The 20,308-nt window shown below is 36.0% G+C and overlaps 1 protein-coding gene across 1 annotated transcript in view; it reads left to right on the forward strand.

Annotated features, from left to right (window-relative positions):
- The window catches only part of HOXB1 (homeobox B1), a 1,267-nt gene extending 1,017 nt beyond the window's left edge, over positions 1–250 (forward strand). Inside the window, exon 2 of the mRNA XM_053693870.1 lies at positions 1–250. This exon is cut by the window's left edge and continues 70 nt beyond it. Coding sequence (XP_053549845.1) covers positions 1–250 — 250 coding nt within the window.
- Positions 251–20,308: the final 20,058 nt, after the last annotated feature.

Consider the following 20,308-nt stretch of genomic DNA (forward strand, 5'->3'; position numbering starts at 1 on the left):
GACTGAGTTAGAAAAGGAGTTTCATTTTAACAAGTACCTGACACGAGCCAGAAGAGTGGAAATCGCTGCTACTTTGGAACTAAATGAAACTCAGGTAAAGATTTGGTTCCAGAATCGAAGGATGAAGCAAAAGAAGAGAGAGAGGGAAGGGTTGGCTCCGTGTGTCATCCAGGGGTCAGTGAAAGAAACGTGTGAAATCTCTGATCTGTCCAGTTCTACCTCCCCGGACGCCTCTCCAAACTCTGTGTAACCTGGGCAGCTGTTTTGGAAGACAAATAAGGACAAACCTTCCATGGAAATAAGTCCAACAGCTGTAACAACTGAAAAGAAAGTTTTACAAAGATGATGTAAATAGTTTATTTTGTTCTACAAATAACTTTTATTTATATGAAAACAATGCAGCCATTTCTCAAGCCAGAAAGAGAATTCGTTTATCTCAGGGACCCCCATATTTTGGGAAATGAATCCAAGACTTTTACATTTATTGAGGCCTATGGAATCGGCCACTTGGTTGTTAGAGAGGGTAAAAAAAAGGAACTGCATTACAGACAGTCGTGGCAGCTAAGGGGTTAAAAATTGTGTTTTATGTATTCTTTCAAATACCAGTGTCATTGGAAATCCATGTTTTTTGTACAAGTTGTATAAGTCATATGGCAGGCTGACAAATCTCTAACAATATCTGTCTGTATTCTCGTGCATATTTTGATAATAAATGGTAACAGTTATATCAAATGTGATGCCTTTACAAGCAAAACGTATATATGTGTATATATTTATATATAATTATATATATATTTAATAATATATATAATTATATATATTTAATTATATATATATATATATATATATATATATATATATATATATATATATATATATATATATATATATATATATATATATATATCTCCAAATAACAAGAGTATTGCATTGAGCAATGATACTTTTTTAACTAACTATACATTTATAAGATGACAACTTTCGGAAGAATATTGCACTGTTATTGATGTATTAAATAAACGAAACTGTTACAGATAACGAAATTAAATATTTCTTCTGGATAGAACAATGCTTGTAAACAACTGGATAAGTCTGGTATCTTTCCTTTGTTTGTTTTTACAACATGTGAATATATACAAACTACACTTTAAATTATTCTATTTCCTAATATAATCTGGTATCGTATATTAGGTTACTGCCAGCAAAGAGAATATTTTAGAGTTTTTACAGTTGAACTTCTATTAAACAAAACTGTTTGTTCTGTAGAAATAAATCTACCTCATTTGATAAATCTTGTTTTTATCATTGGTACAAGATAAGGGGTGATAAAACCAATAGATATGAGTCCAGAAGATGGTGCATTTCTCAGAGCAGAAGAGGGTTTAGAACAATCTTAACGAACTGAAATATTTGATCATATACACACAAGTAAGTATGATACAGGTCTGGGCCCCTGTCCAAAACTACATATAAATCATTTTCTACAGCAGTTTATATTAATTGTGTGCTGTAGAGAGTTTGGAATGTTGCAAACGACTTTAATTAAACATTCCAATTTGACCTCACACATGTTCTTATGTATCCGCCTTAATAAAAAAATAATTGTTAGATTTTTAAATCATTTAAAATAGCAACAATTGCAAAAGTAAGAATCTGAAAAAATACAAAAGGACTATACCCCTTAGATACCAAGAAGGGCATTTTTCGAAACTGGAGAATGACAGATTTAAATCGAGAAATCAGAAAAACGCAGTCAATTTAAAAAAAAAAATGCAATGTATCTTAGTATTTTTTAAAATAGTGCATTGAATAATATATGTGTGTGTGTATATATATATATATATATATATATACACACACACACACATATATATGTATGCATGAATGTATGTATTTCAGAACTACAAGGTACCATTAGGCAATGCCCACATTTAACTCTAGAAGTGATAATGTTAATTTCTAAAAAGGCGTTTATTGGGATTTTTTTGGTCATCCAAAGGCTAATGAGGTGTGTTTCTGTTTGATCCTGTGGACAACACAAGCTGACAAGAGTGCAATTTAAAAGTGAAAAGGTTTCCCTAGTGAGTTCTTGTAAGAACCGTATTTATATTCAGCAGAGATCAGTCCTTACAAACAGGATGGCATTTCCATGTTTTCAGAGATCAAAACACTTTTATCTTTGAAGCTGAGGCCTAACATTTAAAACTGTGCGACCCTGTCCCATCCACGTTATTATAATTATTTAATCTGAACCAAATAAAATAAACATATTTTGAGGAGTTGAACAATTTTGTTTTATTTATTTATTTTTTTAAAAAAAGGAGTTAAACCTTCCCAACTGCAGGCGGATGAATGATGTGTACAATTGGCAGAGGGCAGACACATCTTGCTGCTGCCATCTAAATGAATGAAGGCATTTCCCATAGGCCAGAGAGCCAACACACAGCCTTAATATGTGGACGGGTAGGTACCTCCAGGGTGACTGACTGGAAAAAGATTGGAAGAGAGACAAGCGAGGCTGGAGCAGTGACAGGAGGGAGGTTGTGACTGTAGATTAGGAGCTGGAGGACAGTATCTTCTGGACCATTTGCTTTCATCTCGGTGTGAAATGCTCTAGCATTTGTTCCCCCTATGTGCAGTCTTTATGTAAAACAAGGTCACTTCCTTTAAATAAAAACTATGGAGTATGATGTGTAAATTGATAAATTGGAAGCAGTGATATAAAGATCAGAATACACTAAACATTCATGACACCCTATTAACAATTATGAAATCCACATCTTGTACGATTAGCAAATAGCAGAGATTTGCTTGTATATTTTTGGAAAGATTTTGAAAGTTGACCAAGTGGCCTTTTTGTGACCTTTGCGCTGTTCTCCACCTCTAGACCAGATCTCAGTACATTTCTTGCTTCCCAGATACTGTTCTCCTCAGGTGCCCTTAGGATTTGAATGGGCTTACGTTTTCTTGCTCTTTAGCAGCCCTGCCTACCTCTGAGTTTGCTCTGGAATGACAGCCTTTTCACCATAGCCCTTGGATGGGCTGTTCAATATTTACTCAGGTTGATGGCCTGTCCGAGGACCTTCTCTCAACAATCCTGTCCTGCAGGCTCCTTCCCCCAGGCTCAGGTTCAGCTAAAGTTCATCTGAAAAATCAAAGCACCAGGGATGGACTATATGTCCCAAGGCAGACTCTGAATGGACTTAGATTTAAGGTCAAATTAAGGTCTGTTGACTTCTCCGGGGTCTCCAGTGACCCAGCTCTCAGCACCCCGATATGGTTGAAAAGCAAAACGTTACCACATTTGGAGGTAGCTTCCATCCTCAAGAACAACTTCCCTGTATACAGGTCTGAGCTCTAGGGAACCGATCTATTAATCTATGTCAGTGCTACTCAGCATGTGCAGTTAGAGTTTCATTAGAATAAAATAGTTATCTTATGATCTGTTATGTTATGAGATGTACAGCATGCGGTGTACTCGCTTAGCTGGGCTCAGCTGGCTTAGTTATGTGATTTTATACTTTAGCTCCTAATAGATGCTAAAATCAGTTTAAAGGGCTATTAAACTGCCGAGTACAACTACAGCAGCAGGACTACTATTCACCATCCTATTGTTTCTCTCCTGTACCTGCATCTCCTTTTAAGATGTTCTCTTATTTTAACCCCTTACAGAAGCCAGTTGGTAAAGCTCTGCATATTTATACTGGGCGCTGCCATCTTGGTAGGCGTTTCATTGTGCATTCTGTGGCATAAGTAGTGCACTTTTACAGATCTGTGACAACAACATTGTTGGCTTTTTGACAGTTGTACAGCAGAAGAATTATATTTTACAGGAGTTTAATAGGACATAATAATAAAAAAAAAAAGCCATAAGGGATAATATAGAACAGCAATGGCTAACCTTGGCACCCCTGATGTCTCGGAACTACATTTCCCATGATGCTCATGACAGCAGAGTTCTTAAGCATCATGGGAAACGTAGTTTCAAAATATCTGGGGTGCCAAATTGGACATTGCTGATATAGAGTAATGCAGCCACTGCAAAACTGTAGAACTCCTACTCTGTATTGTGCACATTAACTCAAATGCAATATACATTTTTCTCAATAAGACAAAAACATCAGTGATCTTTGAATGTGCAACACTTCTGTCACAGGGTACAATAATACTTTCCAAGATGGCTGCACAGAATATAATAAGATACTTTCATTACTTTTGAGTTTGCTGAGTTGATCACCCAAAGCAAAATTGTTAAACACTTTTATTAATCAAGATAGAGATGAAGTAGGTGATAAACACATTAATACATAAAATATCTCAATAAACAATATCATTACATTGTTTATACCTATAAATAATATCAGTTAAAGAATGAAGAGGATCGCTGTTTTGCAGTTTCTTTCTCTACTGGATAAAGGCTGAGTCTAAAGGGACAGTCTAGTCAAAAATAAACTTTCAGGATTCAGATAAGGCGTCTAATTTTAAACAACTTTCCAATTTACTTCTATTATCAAATTTGTATTTTCTTTTGGTATTCTTAGTTAAAAGCTAAACCTAGGTAGGCTCATATGATAATTTCCAAGTCCTTAAAGGCTGCCTCTTATCACATGCTTTTTTATTTGCTTTTCACAACAGGGGAGAGCTAGTCCATGTGAACCATATAGATAACATTGTGATTATGCCCGTGGCTTGTGGCAGACACTGCCCTAATTGGCTAAAATGTAAGTCAATAGATAATAAATAAAATGTCATGTGATCAGGGGGCTGTCAGAAGAGTCTTAGATACAAGGTAAACACAGAGGTAAAAAGTATATTAATGTAACTGTGTTGGTTATTAAAAACTGGGGCATGGGTAATAAAGGGATTATCTTTCTTTTAAACAATAACAATGCTGGTGTAGACTCTCCCTTTAAGTGTTCTGATGTCACTAGAGAATTTCAAAGAATTTAAACTGAACACAATTGATTAACTTAGTAATAAGAAGGTATGGGTAACAAGATAGACCTATGCATCCGTCCTATGCTTGCTAATAATAAAGAATATCTTTGACACAATCAATTACATCTGTTTGTTTTTTTATTGTAAAGGAAAAATGTTCCATTTTGAGGATGAACAGCTAAATATCTGAACCTATCTTGTAAACATAAACTAATACATGATTGGTCATGTACATAGTATTCTAGGCACATTGGATGTCATGTTACAGAGTCAATAGGGGGGTAATATATCACTCTGGTTAAAGCTTGTAAAGCTGGATGGCTCCTAAATAATTAGCACCATATGAACAATCTTTACAAAATGCCCAAACATATGTTTAGTCTAGGCTAGGACAGGGTAGGAGAAGAAACATTTAGCATTCTAGTAGATCAGTTGTCTGGAGTCACAGCTGGGGAACCAGGAATGGACCTTAAGATTAAGATTCCGGGTTTAAAGGCTGAGAGCGATAATGCTAAGTAGATCAGTTGATAATGGTTTTGTATTAAACAAAATGGTGATGTTTGAGTGATGGGCACTGCTCATGGGTTAAGAAGCAGAAAAAAACTACAGGTATACCTCACTTTACAGCGCTTCGCTAATACAGCGCTTTGTGGAGCTGAAGTGCAACCTCCAAGGATTTTGAAACATTGCTGTAATCATCGTGAGATTGCGAGAAAAGTGACTGGCACTATTTTGTAATGCACATTTTACTCTGTTTGCAGCATTACAGTGCAATCTGTGTCTCAGTGTTGTAGTCTGGCAAATTTTACTACAGTTATTGTCACTATTTTACAGGTACAGTATTTATTGCATAGTAATTGAATACTGTGCTGTGCTAGTGTTAAACTAATTGTAGCACCATTGCACCCCTAATATATGTTAGTTCAAACTTGTTTTCAAGTTTTCAAACACTGGCAAGTAAAAAGAAAGCTAAAACTGCCTTGTTTCACTTTAAGGCGGTTTTCACTTTACAGCGGGGCTCCGGTCCCTAACCCACTGTATGAGCGGGGTTTACCTGTATAAGGTTTACAACCTCTGTAACCAGCATGTGTAGAGTCCCACAAACCTGCCTACTATTACTCTTGTGATCTGAACCAAACACAAGGTATCTGGTATTGAATATTAGGTATGCAACACCCAGTATGGCTATGTAAGGTAGGTTTAAAGGAAGGGGTAAGTGAAAATACAAAATAATAATAAGCACTAGGTAATACATGCCTTGGATCACAGCTGATGTGATCAGCTCGCCCCAATGATAGAATTTATTGGGTGCAAATCATTTTGAAGGGTGTCCCAGTAGTGTTTAATAAAAATATACATAGCTCAAAAGTCTGGTGTGTAATACCTTGAATGTGCACAGAATGCCTTGCGCTCTCTATAGAGGAGACAGATTCCATTCACTGTAACAAGCACATCAGGAGATGTATCAAGAGATGATGCAGAGTCTATGGCTGTTTATTTCTATTGTTGCAGGTAAATTATATTTCTGTAAATTAAGGTTCCAAAGCTCAGAGCAATTATGTAAATCATATTCTCCACAACTATCTTATCTATAATCTTTCTGTGAGGATTAAATCTATTTTTACCAAGGCCTTTACAAAATTGGGGGTCTGATTTATTGACTAGACTAACAAAGGAGACAGTATGAACAATGGATGTCAATGGGGGACTGTGTTTTCTATTATATATGTATGTATATACTGTATATATATATATATAAACACATAAATATACTGTATATATGCATCTATTCATATACATATATATTTATTTATTGCTGCACAATTTGCCCCCCCTGCAGATATAGAGCCCTTTGCAGCTCAATGAGGGTGTTACACAAGCTATTGGAGGTGTATAGCACTCCCCAGCACCCCATAGAACCGCAACTGCCAGGGCAGGCATATATTACACTGTAAGTTGGGTATCTTTCTTAGGGGCATACCCTACTTTTCTTTATGGTAAGAAACATACATACATTATGGTGTTCAATAAAATAAACATATCAAGAGCACGTTGCATGCACATTGTAAAAATTGGAATTATATAACACATAGAAATTCATATCAACAGTATGCATCCAAACCCACTGCAAAACGTGAATTTACATTATGCCATAGAAATCATCCTTATATTAGGCAAATATAAAATTGTATTCAATGTATACATTAACATCATATTCAAGTTAGTGATATATGAAAAAACAAAGTTGAAATTTTAAAGACCATGTCAAAATTAAAAGGGATCCTTATATTTCTATTGTGAATTGAGTCTCACATCTTTGGCGTGTGGGCTGAGCAGGGCTGTTTCATGGGCATATATGAAGTATCCTTGCAATTGTTATCAGAGTCATATAAGCATATTGCACCTGTAGGTCTCAAGGTCTTATCTCCACAAATGTAAGCTGGTGGGTATATTTCAAAATATGCAATGCACTTTTTAAAGTGAAAGGAAAATACATATTTGTGAAACTAGAGATCAGTGCAGGGTAATTTAAGTTGTACAGCATAATTTAATTTGTATGAGCCTCAAAAAAATGTTGCTATCAGTGCAGGGTGCTCCCTGTAACATTTACTCTCCCCTGTGAGAATATGCATTCTAGTGAGGCTCATTATTTTTTTTATGGAGGTAAGCTCACAACTCAACAGTATTACCTGGTTCAGCTTCTTTTATTAGATAATTCCATAAGGTCTGCCCAAGTGAGGGTCAGCTTGATATTTCTTGCAAAGCTGACTCATTTTAGATAATCAAGCCCTCTGAGATTGTTATTATAGTAACTAATGTGTAACTGACCCTAAATCGAATCAGCACAGGAGAGAGAATAAAGTAACAGGATTTTATCCATATAATAATGATGTTCTTTTCTATATGGAGACTAAACTTTTACTCTAATGCGGAGCATTCCAATATACCATATTCTGTATCCCCTACTGAAACCCCTCCATGCAAGGTCACCCCAAGAAATACACAACACCAATAATGCACCCCTAACTCAGAAAAGAGGAAGTGTTTAATTCTGACTTTCAGCCCTGTCATTTTGTTCTTGAAACCAGACAAGGTAAAAAAAGTATCAAGTACTGGTCTCTGTTGGGATGTAGCAAGAAAAAGGGTGAAGCTGGGAAACACTTTAAAAGTTATTTAATGGGACACTCAACCATAGAATTGTTATTGTTTTAAAAGATAGATAATCCCTTTATAACTCATTCCCCAGTTTTGCATAACCAACACAGTTATATTAATGTACTTTTTACCTTTGTGATTACCTTGTATCTAGGAACCTTCTTCCAGCCCCCTGATCACATGACTGTGACTGTTTATTATCTATTGTCTTAAATTTAGCATTGTATTGTGCTAGATCTTAAATAACTTTCTGTGCCTGAACACAGTGTTATCTATATAGCCCATGTGTACTTTCTGTCTCTTTGTGTTGAAAAGAGATTTAAAAAGCATGTGATAAGAGGCAGCCCTCAAAGACTTAGAAATTAGCATATGAGCCTACCTATGTTTAGTTTAAACTAAGAATACCAAGAGAAAAAAGCAAATTTGATGATAAAAGTAAATTGGAAAGTCAATTAAAATTAAAAGTCCTATCTGAATAATGAAAGTTTAATTTATACTTGACTGTCCCTTTAAGTGCAAGAGAAGTTCCCTAGGAAACAGTTTTGTATGGTTGGAGGTAGTTGGATAATCTTGCCCAGGAGATTTTAGAGTATGGGTGTTTCATTTAAGCAGTGGAAGGCAATGTGGTTTATGTTTACTGCAGTGGAAGGTCTTAGTAAAGGTTAATTATGGTGTGGGGTTCAGCGAATAATGGATTAATATAGGATATACCAGGCAATGTATTAGGGTGATAGTGGTGAGGGAGTTGCTTTTAGGATTATTGCTTTAGGGATCTGAGAATTATGGGGTTTATAGAGTTGGGAGATGACCGGGTTACAGTTTGAGTGGCTCCATTTATTCCTACTGAGGCAGCAGGTAGTCAAGGGGATCAGATGTTCCTCAAATACATAAAACATAACTCTGGTAAGCACTAGTAAGTACTGGTGCTTATAGTAAGGGTCATGCAGTGATCAAGTGCGGTTGGTTCACACGAAACGCGTATTCAGAGAAGATCCGTTCCTCTGTTATGATCATTTTCGTGTGGTCTTTGGATATGTTTTTATGTGATTTGCAATAAATCATCTTGCTTTCAAGCCTGCCTGTATTTGGGACTTTTTTTTTTTTACTTCAACAAACTTGGTTACGAGTGCGGAAGTTTTTCTTACGACAGAAGCTCCTTACTGGTCATCATTACAACCAGCGTCATGGAGCCTATAATGCGGTTAATGTTATACAAATATTTAATTGTCATAGCTGAATGCTATAAGGACCACACAAGTATAAGTGGCCAGTAAAACATTTTTTTGTGATTTTTCACACTGAGCTATTGCTGATCATTTGTTCCATAATCACTACAAGTGGACGCTATTTTATTTATGGACCAGAGCTACACTTATATGGGACTAGAAGGAACATTTTCTCCTCTTTCTTAAAAAATGACCAGAACATAAATTGTACATAAAATGATTTACAGAAATATTTAAATATTGGCTTAGTAGTTTTTTTCCGTAATACTAGCTGCATAAAAGGTAAAATAATAATAAAAAAACTGGACCACAGGAGGAGTAACACTAAGTGACATCTAGGGATGGTCAAACAAGGCCAGAGGCAAACAGTTCAAGACTGAATTCCATACAACTCAGAGCGCTTGCTGAAATCCAGCTTGAATTGTTTGATGCTACTCACTGCATTAGGCCCCTTATCAGCTCTGAACTGCAAGCACAGGGCAATGGCCTAATAGCAGCACAGGTTATCAATGAGTAAACAATAAGGAGGCTGTGTAGATATGACGGAGTGACAACAGATCATTTATCATGGGGCTTTTACCACAGCATTCCTTGAAGCTATCTAAAATAGGTAAAGGTGTAATTATTGGCTGATAAATCAAGCCACAAAAGAAGCAGATTTACTAATTGTGTTAAGTTTACTGATGTGAATTTATTGATAACAATAGGCTGCAGCAAGCATGTACTCTCCATGCACTAATAGGTGTGCAGCTATCTGAGCAGTATTGGGACACTTTCATCACCTAAAAACAAGTCTGTTTAAAACCATTTAAGTTGTTTGTGATTTGGGTAGTAGCAATTTCACAACACTGTTGTTTGCAGATACAAGCAGGACTGGAGTGCTAACTGTTGTGCACAAGCGATATAAGGTGTAGCACGCCTGTTTACGCGCATCAAAAGTAGAGTGTGTATTACAGGTTGAAAGTAAACGCAATCACTTGAGCGCAATTGAATTCAATTCAATTGGTTAACTGTTACGCTCAAATAAAAAGTGTCACAAAACACATAAAAAATAAATTTATGTTAAAATTATTTTAATTTGTTCCATTATATAATATATAACAACGACTTATAACATAGGATCGGTAATACATCATACAACTTACTGTGTATGCAGTTGATAGGTTGCTAATCGTTGTTAGGATAAGACAAATTATACAGTATAGCTTTGTTTTATAATTGCTAAATATATAAAGAAACATTCTCCATATTTGTTTCCGTTCTGAGTTTTAATTTTTGAAGTCTTTTCTAACAGTTCCATTAGATGTCTGTTATTCTGGTAGTCTTTTCTTTGTATTTATTCAAAAGTCTGCTACACTGTGATGTCCATATAGGGTCTAGCAATTTAAATTTGAAGATTGTTCTTCTCCTCATAACAGGATTGCACAAATTAAACTGGAACATTTTACATATAAACTTAAAATAAACAAATAAACAAACTGTGTGTGGTTATTAACTGTGTTTGCGAAGTATTATTTTTATTAAGATTTGGGATATCTAATATACGCCTAGATTATGAGTTTTGTCAACGCTGGTATTACGAGTTGTCTGAATGGCTGCGTTAGCCTCAGAAAAGGGAGCATGGAGCCAAATTTAGCTTCTCTTTCAACTCTCAATACCAGCGTTGCCTACAGTAGTGGTAAGCTGGAATAACGTGCTTGTGCACGATTTCCCCAAAGGAAACAATGGGGCTGAGCTGGCTGAAAAAAAAAACTAACACCTGCAAAAAAGCAGCGTTCAGCTCCTAACGCAGCCCCATTGTTTCCTATGGGGAAACACTTTCTAAGTCTACACCTAACACCCTAACATGAACCCCGAGTCTAAACACCCCTAACCTTACACTTATTAACCCCTAATCTGCCGCCCCCGCTATCGCTGACACCTGCATTATACTATTAACCCCTAATCTGCCGCTCCGGACAACGCCGCAACCTACATTATAGCTACGAACCCCTAATCTGCTGTCTCTAACATCGCAGATACCTAGATTATATGTATTAACCCCTAATCTGTCCCCCCCCCCCCCCAATGTCACCACCACCTACCAACACTTATTAACCCCTAAATTGCCGACCGGACATCGCCGCCACTATAATAAATGTATTAACCCCTAAACCTAAGTCTAACCCTAACTCTAACACCCCCCTAAATTAAATATAATTTAAATAAAACGAAGTAAAAAAAATTCATATCATTAACTAAATTATTCCTATTTAAAACTAAATACTTACCTATAAAATAAACCTTAATATAGCTACAATATAACTAATAATTACATTGTAGCTATTTTAGGGTTTATATTTATTTTTCAGACAACTTTGTATTTATTTTAACTAGGTACAATAGCTATTAAATAGTTAATAACTATTTAATAGCTACCTAGTTAAAATAATTACAATATTACCTGTAAAATAAATCCTAACCTAAGTTAGGGTGATCTTCAGGGGGGTAGTGTTAGGTTTTTTTAAGGGGGGATCGGGTGGTTTTAGAGTAGGGGTGTGTGGGTGGTGGGTTGTAATGTTGGGGGGGGGATTGTATTTTTTTTACAGGTAAAAGAGCTGATTACTTTGGGGCAATGCCTCGCAAAAGCCCTTTTAAGGGCTGGTAAAAGAGCTGATTACTTTGTAATTTAGTATAGGGTAGGGCATTTTATTATTTTGGGGGGCTTTTTTATTTTATTAGGGGGCTTAGATTAGGTGTAATTAGATTAAAATTCTTGTAATATTTTTTTACTGTTTGTAATTTAGTGGGGGTTTTTTTGTACTATAGTTTAGTTTATTTAATTGTATTTGAGTTTAGATAATTGTAGGTAATTTATTTAATTAATTTATTGATAGTGTAGTGTTAGGTGTAATTGTAACTTAGGTTAGGATTTATTTTACAGGAAATATTGTAATTATTTTAACTAGGTAGCTATTAAATAGTTATTAACTATTTAATAGCTATTGTACCTAGTTAACATAAATACAAAGTTGCCTGTAAAATAAATATAAACCCTAAAATAGCTACAATGTAATTATTAGTTATATTGTAACTATATTAGGGTTTATTTTATAGGTAAGTATTTAGTTTTAAATAGGATTAATTTATTTAAAGGGATATAATACTCATATGCTAAATCACTTGAAACTGATGCAGTATAGCTGTAAAAAGCTGACAGGAAAATATCACCTGAGCATCTCTATGTAAAAAAGGAAGATATTTTACCTCACAATCTCCTCAGCTCAGCAGAGTGAGTTCTGGTGAAAAAGTTATACTCAGCTACTCCCAGCTGCAGGTAAAAAAAAATAAAAAATGAAGAAATGAACAGCAGCCAATCAGCATCAGCAGTGCTGAGGTCATGAACTCTTTTACTGTGATCTCATGAGATTTCACTTAACTCTAATGATATTTCATAGTAAGCTGAATAGGGAAATAATATGAGAGTGCACGGGGCTCATCCCCTTAGCTGTCCCAGGACAGACATACTAAAATGCTTCTTAGAAATCCTTTACAATGGGATGTGGCTACTGAGGAACTTTTGAGGTAAAATATCTTTCTTTTTTACATAGAGATGTTCAGGTGATATTTTCTAGTCAGCTTTTTACAGCTATACTGCATCACTTTCAAGTGTTTAAACATTTGGGTATTATGGCCCTTTAATTATAGTAATTTTATTTCATTTTATTTAAATTATATTTAATTAGGGGGGTGTTAGGGTTAGGGTTAGACTTAGGTTTAGGGGTTAATAACTTTATTAAAGTAGCGGCGACGTTGGGGGCGGGAGATTAGGGGTTAATAATTGTAGGTAGGTGGCGGCGATGTTATGGAGGGCAGATTAGGGGTTAATAAAATTTATTATAGTGGCGGCGATGTCCGGTCGGCAGATTAGGGGTTAATAAGTGTAGGTAGGTGGCAGCGAGGTTGGGGGGGCAGATTAGGGGGTAATAAATATAATATAGTTGTCGGCGATGTTAGGGACAGCAGATTAGGGGTTCATAGGGATAATGTAGGTGGCGGCGATGTCCGGTCGGAAGATTAGGGGTTACATTTTTTTATTATAGGGTTTGCGATGTGGGGGGACCTCGGTTTAGGGGTTCATAGGTAGTTTATGGGTGTTAGTGTACTTTTAGCACTGTAGTTAAGAGCTTTATGTTCCGGCGTTAGCCCATAAAACTCTTAACTACTGACATTTTTGCGGTTGGAGTCTTGGCGGTAGAGGCTCTACCGCTCACTTTCTCCAAGACTCGTAATACCAGCATTAGGCAAATCCCATAGAAAAGATAGGATATGCAATTGACGTAAGGGGATTTGCGGTAGCCTTGAGTCACGGAAAAAAAGTGAGCGGTAGACCCTTTCCTGCCTGACTCGTTATACCAGCGTTAGATAAAAAGCAGCGTTAGGACCCCTTAACGCTGCTTTTTAAGGCTAACGCAGAACTCGTAATCTAGGCGATAGTTTCTAAAATTAATCTAGATCAAATTGGAGGGTAACTGAGTGTGAAATAGACTGCCCCTTTTGTTTACTTTGTTTCACTTAATAGAGTGTTTAGCTCTTACTAATATATTTCCTTGTGCTATCCAATAGTACCAGATCTTGTGGGATTGTTCGTTAGTGTCTTGAACCCATGATATTATTTCAGACATGTTGTATATTTGTTGTATTTTATCTAATACTTCCTGCCATACTGGAGCTCCTACTTTCCAGTGCCTTGCAATACAGACTCTGGTGGTTGTGCATAATATTTTAACAAACTTGTTGATCATTGGGTTAAGTTGTGGGATTTTTTGGTTTAGCAGTACCTGGGACACAGAGACGGTAAAAAAATATATTTAAATGTACAGTAACACTCATAATAACACTATATAATAATATTTTTTTTAAATGCAATAAAAAGTTATAAGGGCTCAAAGATATGAGGTCTCAGGTGTTAGAAAAAAAGGCTGCAAAGGGCTTTAACTTAGAGATACACACCTATACATGTCTAAATATGTATATATATATATATATATATATATATATATATATATGGGTGTGTGTACATATGTAGTTATGTATTTATATGGGTATATATGTATTTACAGACATATATACACATATAAACACATAAATACATATGTACACATATATAGACGTACATAGAAAGTGCATTGGAGCTTTCTGCACTCAAGTGAATGAAAACATGTAAAATCTTATTTATGCAATATTCATATTTAATAAATTGTTGGTGTTAGGGTTAGGGTTAGACTTAGGTTTAGGGGTTAATAACTTTATTAAAGTAGCGGCGACGTTGGGGGCGGGAGATTAGGGGTTAATAATTGTAGGTAGGTGGCGGCGATGTTATGGAGGGCAGATTAGGGGTTAATAAAATTTATTATAGTGGCGGCGATGTCCGGTCGGCAGATTAGGGGTTAATAAGTGTAGGTAGGTGGCAGCGAGGTTGGGGGGGCAGATTAGGGGGTAATAAATATAATATAGTTGTCGGCGATGTTAGGGACAGCAGATTAGGGGTTCATAGGGATAATGTAGGTGGCGGCGATGTCCGGTCGGAAGATTAGGGGTTAAATTTTTTTATTATAGGGTTTGCGATGTGGGGGGACCTCGGTTTAGGGGTTCATAGGTAGTTTATGGGTGTTAGTGTACTTTTAGCACTGTAGTTAAGAGCTTTATGTTCCGGCGTTAGCCCGTAAAACTCTTAACTACTGACATTTTTGCGGTTGGAGTCTTGGCGGTAGAGGCTCTACCGCTCACTTTCTCCAAGACTCGTAATACCAGCATTAGGCAAATCCCATAGAAAAGATAGGATATGCAATTGACGTAAGGGGATTTGCGGTAGCCTTGAGTCACGGAAAAAAAGTGAGCGGTAGACCCTTTCCTGCCTGACTCGTTATACCAGCGTTAGATAAAAAGCAGCGTTAGGACCCCTTAACGCTGCTTTTTAAGGCTAACGCAGAACTCGTAATCTAGGCGATAGTTTCTAAAATTAATCTAGATCAAATTGGAGGGTAACTGAGTGTGAAATAGACTGCCCCTTTTGTTTACTTTGTTTCACTTAATAGAGTGTTTAGCTCTTACTAATATATTTCCTTGTGCTATCCAATAGTACCAGATCTTGTGGGATTGTTCGTTAGTGTCTTGAACCCATGATATTATTTCAGACATGTTGTATATTTGTTGTATTTTATCTAATACTTCCTGCCATACTGGAGCTCCTACTTTCCAGTGCCTTGCAATACAGACTCTGGTGGTTGTGCATAATATTTTAACAAACTTGTTGATCATTGGGTTAAGTTGTGGGATTTTTTGGTTTAGCAGTACCTGGGACACAGAGACGGTAAAAAAATATATTTAAATGTACAGTAACACTCATAATAACACTATATAATAATATTTTTTTTAAATGCAATAAAAAGTTATAAGGGCTCAAAGATATGAGGTCTCAGGTGTTAGAAAAAAAGGCTGCAAAGGGCTTTAACTTAGAGATACACACCTATACATGTCTAAATATGTATATATATATATATATATATATATATATATATATATATATATATATATGGGTGTGTGTACATATGTAGTTATGTATTTATATGGGTATATATGTATTTACAGACATATATACACATATAAACACATAAATACATATGTACACATATATAGACGTACATAGAAAGTGCATTGGAGCTTTCTGCACTCAAGTAAATGAAAACATGTAAAATCTTATTTATGCAATATTCATATTTAATAAATTGTTGAACTTCGAATTTACTGTAAATATTTCACATTCCAATGTTCTTTACATAAAGAAATATGCTCCAAGTATTTATGAATAGATATGCCTATATGTATTTTTTATATCTATATCTATATATAACTATATATATATATATATATATATATATATATATATATATATATATATACACATACATATATATATATATATACAGATGGCCCTCGTTTTACAACGGTTCAACTTACACCGTTTCAGAATAACAACCTTTTTTTCCAGTCATGTGACTGCTATTGAAAAGCATTGAGAAGCAGTGCATTTATTAAAATAGCCAGTAGGTGGAGCTGTCCGCTTGTGTTTCAGCAAAGACAAGCAAGCTGAAATTAATCAGTTTAACCAGACGTGAGCTATCGAGCAGATTTCAAAGGAACAGATATTCCTGTCTATAAATCAGTCCAGACTGGAATGCATAGAACGAACTGTTTGCAGAAAAATGCAAGTGAAGTCTGTGTTGTGTGATTATTTTATTAGGTTTATAATGCTGTTTAGCATTTAAAGTCTTCATTTCAAAGCTTTAAAAATAATGTATTATGTGTTACTTATGACAATTTTGAGAGGGGCCTGGAACCTATCTCCCTCACCTCCCATTGACTTACATTATAAACTGGGTTTCAATTTACAACAGTTTCGATTTACAACCATTCCTTCTGGAACCTAACCCCGGCGTAAACCGAGGGCTACCTGTATATATATATATAATATTTTTCCTCAGGGCTCTGCACACACTTTTTTCAATTACAACTGCCCAGGGTGCATTTAAATCAGAAATCCAGTGAACAAAAGTAGAAAGCACTCACCGGATCTTCACAAATAAATATTACATTTATTAAATCACATCAGTGATGTTTCAGGGATATTATCCCCGTCTTCAGACCACATCAAATAACAATACACATACCTTACTCCTCTATACCATCACCAAAACACCTCTACCATGAAACCGGAAGCCGCGTGTCTAAAAAACATATAGAAAGAGACACCGGATAATATAATACATCATAGTGCACTATAAGGTGCTTCATCATACAACGTATGCATATTAATGCTAAGTGTAACACTATATTAACATACTGTACAGTAAGGCGAGACTATTTTAGCAGAGCATATGCTAGATTCAGCAGCATGATTATTACTAACAGCCTTGCAATCAAGCTTTCTAGCAAATAAACGTAATAGTCTGCATTGTGTATATATATATATATATATATATAGAGAGAGAGAGAGAGAGAGAGAGAGAGAGATACACTGTAGACCATCTAATCCGCTCAGTTATTATATCACACTGGTTACTACATCTACTCAAAATTGTATCTGGAACTTATGAATTCATAAATTTTGAATTTTATAAATTTAACACAACAGCAAGCCTAAACACAGGATAAGCTAAGAAAGATATTAGAGAGCACAAATGATTAGATGAACCTTCTAAATAACGTAAATAAAGGAGTAAGGTATGCGTATTGTTATTTTATATGGTCTGTTCAAATCAGCCAATAGGATTTCAGTAGCTCTCATCCTATTGGCTGTTTTGAACAGTCAATAGGATTTCGGAAGCTCTCATCCTATTGGCTGATTTGAATTTGAAGAATCAAATCAGCCTATAGGAATGCAAGGTATGCATTTAGGTTTTTAATTGGTAGTATTTTTTTTATTTTATTAGAATATTTATGTTAGGTTAATTTATAGTTTAAACTTAGTTTTTTTTTATTTCACAGGTAAGTTTTTTTTTTATTTTTTTAAGATAGTTATATTATCATTTTAATTTAAAGTAAGAGGGGGTTTTAGGTTTAGGGGTTAATAGTCTAATTTAGTGTTTTGCGATGTGGGGGGGTCGGCGGTTTAGGGGTTAATAGGTTTAGTTTAGAAGTTACGATGTGGGGGCTGGAGGTTTAGGGGTTAATACTTTATTATAATGTTGGTGATGGGGGCAGTGGTCTAGGGGTTAATAGGTAGTTTATGGGTGTTAGTGTACTTTGTAACAGTTTAGTTATGAGTTTTGTCAAACATTTATGTTTCGTAAAATCCATAACTACTGCTCTCAGATGGCCGTATGGATCGTGTTGGTATAGGCTGTAACGCAAGCATTTTAGCCAGAACGCACAACTTGTAATACGGCGTTAGAATAGAAGTTGCGTTACAGGCAAAAATGCTTGCAGTTTAGCTATACCGCCGCAACTCGTAATATGCGTTCCTGGCCATTCCAGTGTTTTCAGCATTAAAAGCAATACTCTTAATCTAGCCGATAGTTACTAATATACAGTTAGATTACAAGTTGTGCGTTCCTGTTTTAACGCTGAAAAAATGGTAATTTCAGCGTTAAAACAGCAATGCAGCCATTACAAGTCCTGTCGGTATAGCTGTACCGCAAGCCTTTTAGCCTGTAACACAACGTCAGTCCCGCACTCGTAAAAATTACGTTTTTTCATGGGACCTCCATAGCGCAGCCATTAAGAGTTTTGCGGTTAGGCTAAAAAGCTTGTGTTACACCCTATAATGACAAGTTCCGTACCGCCATCTGAGAGCAGTAGTTATGAGTTTTACGCAACAAAACTGTTACATAAAACTCATAACTAAACTGTTACAAAGTACACTAACACCCATAAAGTACCTATTAACCCCAAAATCGAGGCCCTCCCGCATCACAAACACTATATTAAAGTTATTAACCTCTAATCTGCCGCTCCCGACATCGCCAACACTAATAAAATTTATTAACCCCTATTTAACCTGCCGCTCCCCGACATCGTCACCACTATAATAAAGTTATTAACCCCTAAACCGCCACCCTCCCGCATCGCAAACACAATTTAAATATTATTAACCCCTAATCTGCCGTCCGCACACATCGCCCCCACTATACTAAAGTTATTAACCCTATTCCGCCGCTCCCGACACCGCCGCCACTATAATAATCCTTTTAACCCCTAAAACCGCAAGCCCCCACAACGAAATATACTAAATTAAACTATTAACCCCTAAACCGAAAGCCCCCACATCGCAATAAACTAATTTAAACTAGTAACCCCTAAACCTAACGTCCCCCTAACTTTATATTAAAATTACAATTTCCCTATCTTAAATTAAAACTTACCTGTCAAATTAAAAAAACTAAGTTTAAACTAACAATTAAGCTAACTTTCAGAAGCTCTCATCCTATTGGCTGTTTTGAACAGCCAATAGGATTTCAGTTGCTCTCATCCTATTGGCTGATTTGAATTTTGAAAATCAAATCAGCGAATAGGAATGCAAGGGACGCCATTTTGAAAAAGCTACCTTGCATTGAAGATTCAGTATACGGCAGTGACCGTATGAAGAGGATGCTCCACGCCGGATGTCTTCAGGATGGACCCGCTCTGCGTCGCCAGGATGAAGATAGAAGACGCCGCTAGGATGAAGATAGAAGACACCGCCGGGATGAAGATAGAAGACTACGCCGGGATGAAGATAGAAGATGCCGCCTGGATGAAGATGGAACCGCCTGGATGAAGATGGAGCCGCCGGGATGAAGATCCTTTAAGCGGGACTTCAGCAATTGTGAGTACCTAAAGAGGGGTTAGTGTTAGGTTTTTTTAAGGTTTGTGTTTTTTTTAGATTAGGGGTTGGCAAGGCATTTCTTTAAAGAGCTAAATTCCCTTTTAAGGGCAAGAAAAAGAGCTAAATGCACTTTTAAGGGCAATACCCATACAAATGCCCTTTTCAGGGCAATGGGTAGATTAGGTTTTTTTAGATAGTTTTTTTTTTATTTTGTGGGTTTGGGGGGGTTTGTAATGTTAGTGGGTCTTTGTATTTTTTTGTATTTTTTTTTAGAAAAAGAGCTGATTTCTTTAGGGCAATGCCATACAAAAGGTCCTTTTAAGGGCTATTGTTAGTTTATTATAGATTAGGTTTTTTATTTTGGGGTGGTTTTTTTTTTAAATGGGTATTAGAATAGGAATAATTGTTATTATTTTGGATAATTTACCCAAAATAATAACCCATTACCCAATCTCGCACTCCATATAGAAACTTTAATAAAAGCAACACACATAACCTCATTTCCATCCAATGCATCCCACACGCATACACTCCTTTCACCTGCACACTATGGAACTCTCGCTCTGTCTGCAACAAACTTACAGCAATTCATGACCTGTTTATATCAAATGCTTTCACCATTTTAGCAACTACAGAAACCTGG

The sequence above is a fragment of the Bombina bombina genome, chromosome 1 (genome assembly GCF_027579735.1).
Source record: "Bombina bombina isolate aBomBom1 chromosome 1, aBomBom1.pri, whole genome shotgun sequence".
In the NCBI taxonomy this organism is placed as follows: Eukaryota; Metazoa; Chordata; class Amphibia; order Anura; family Bombinatoridae; genus Bombina; species Bombina bombina.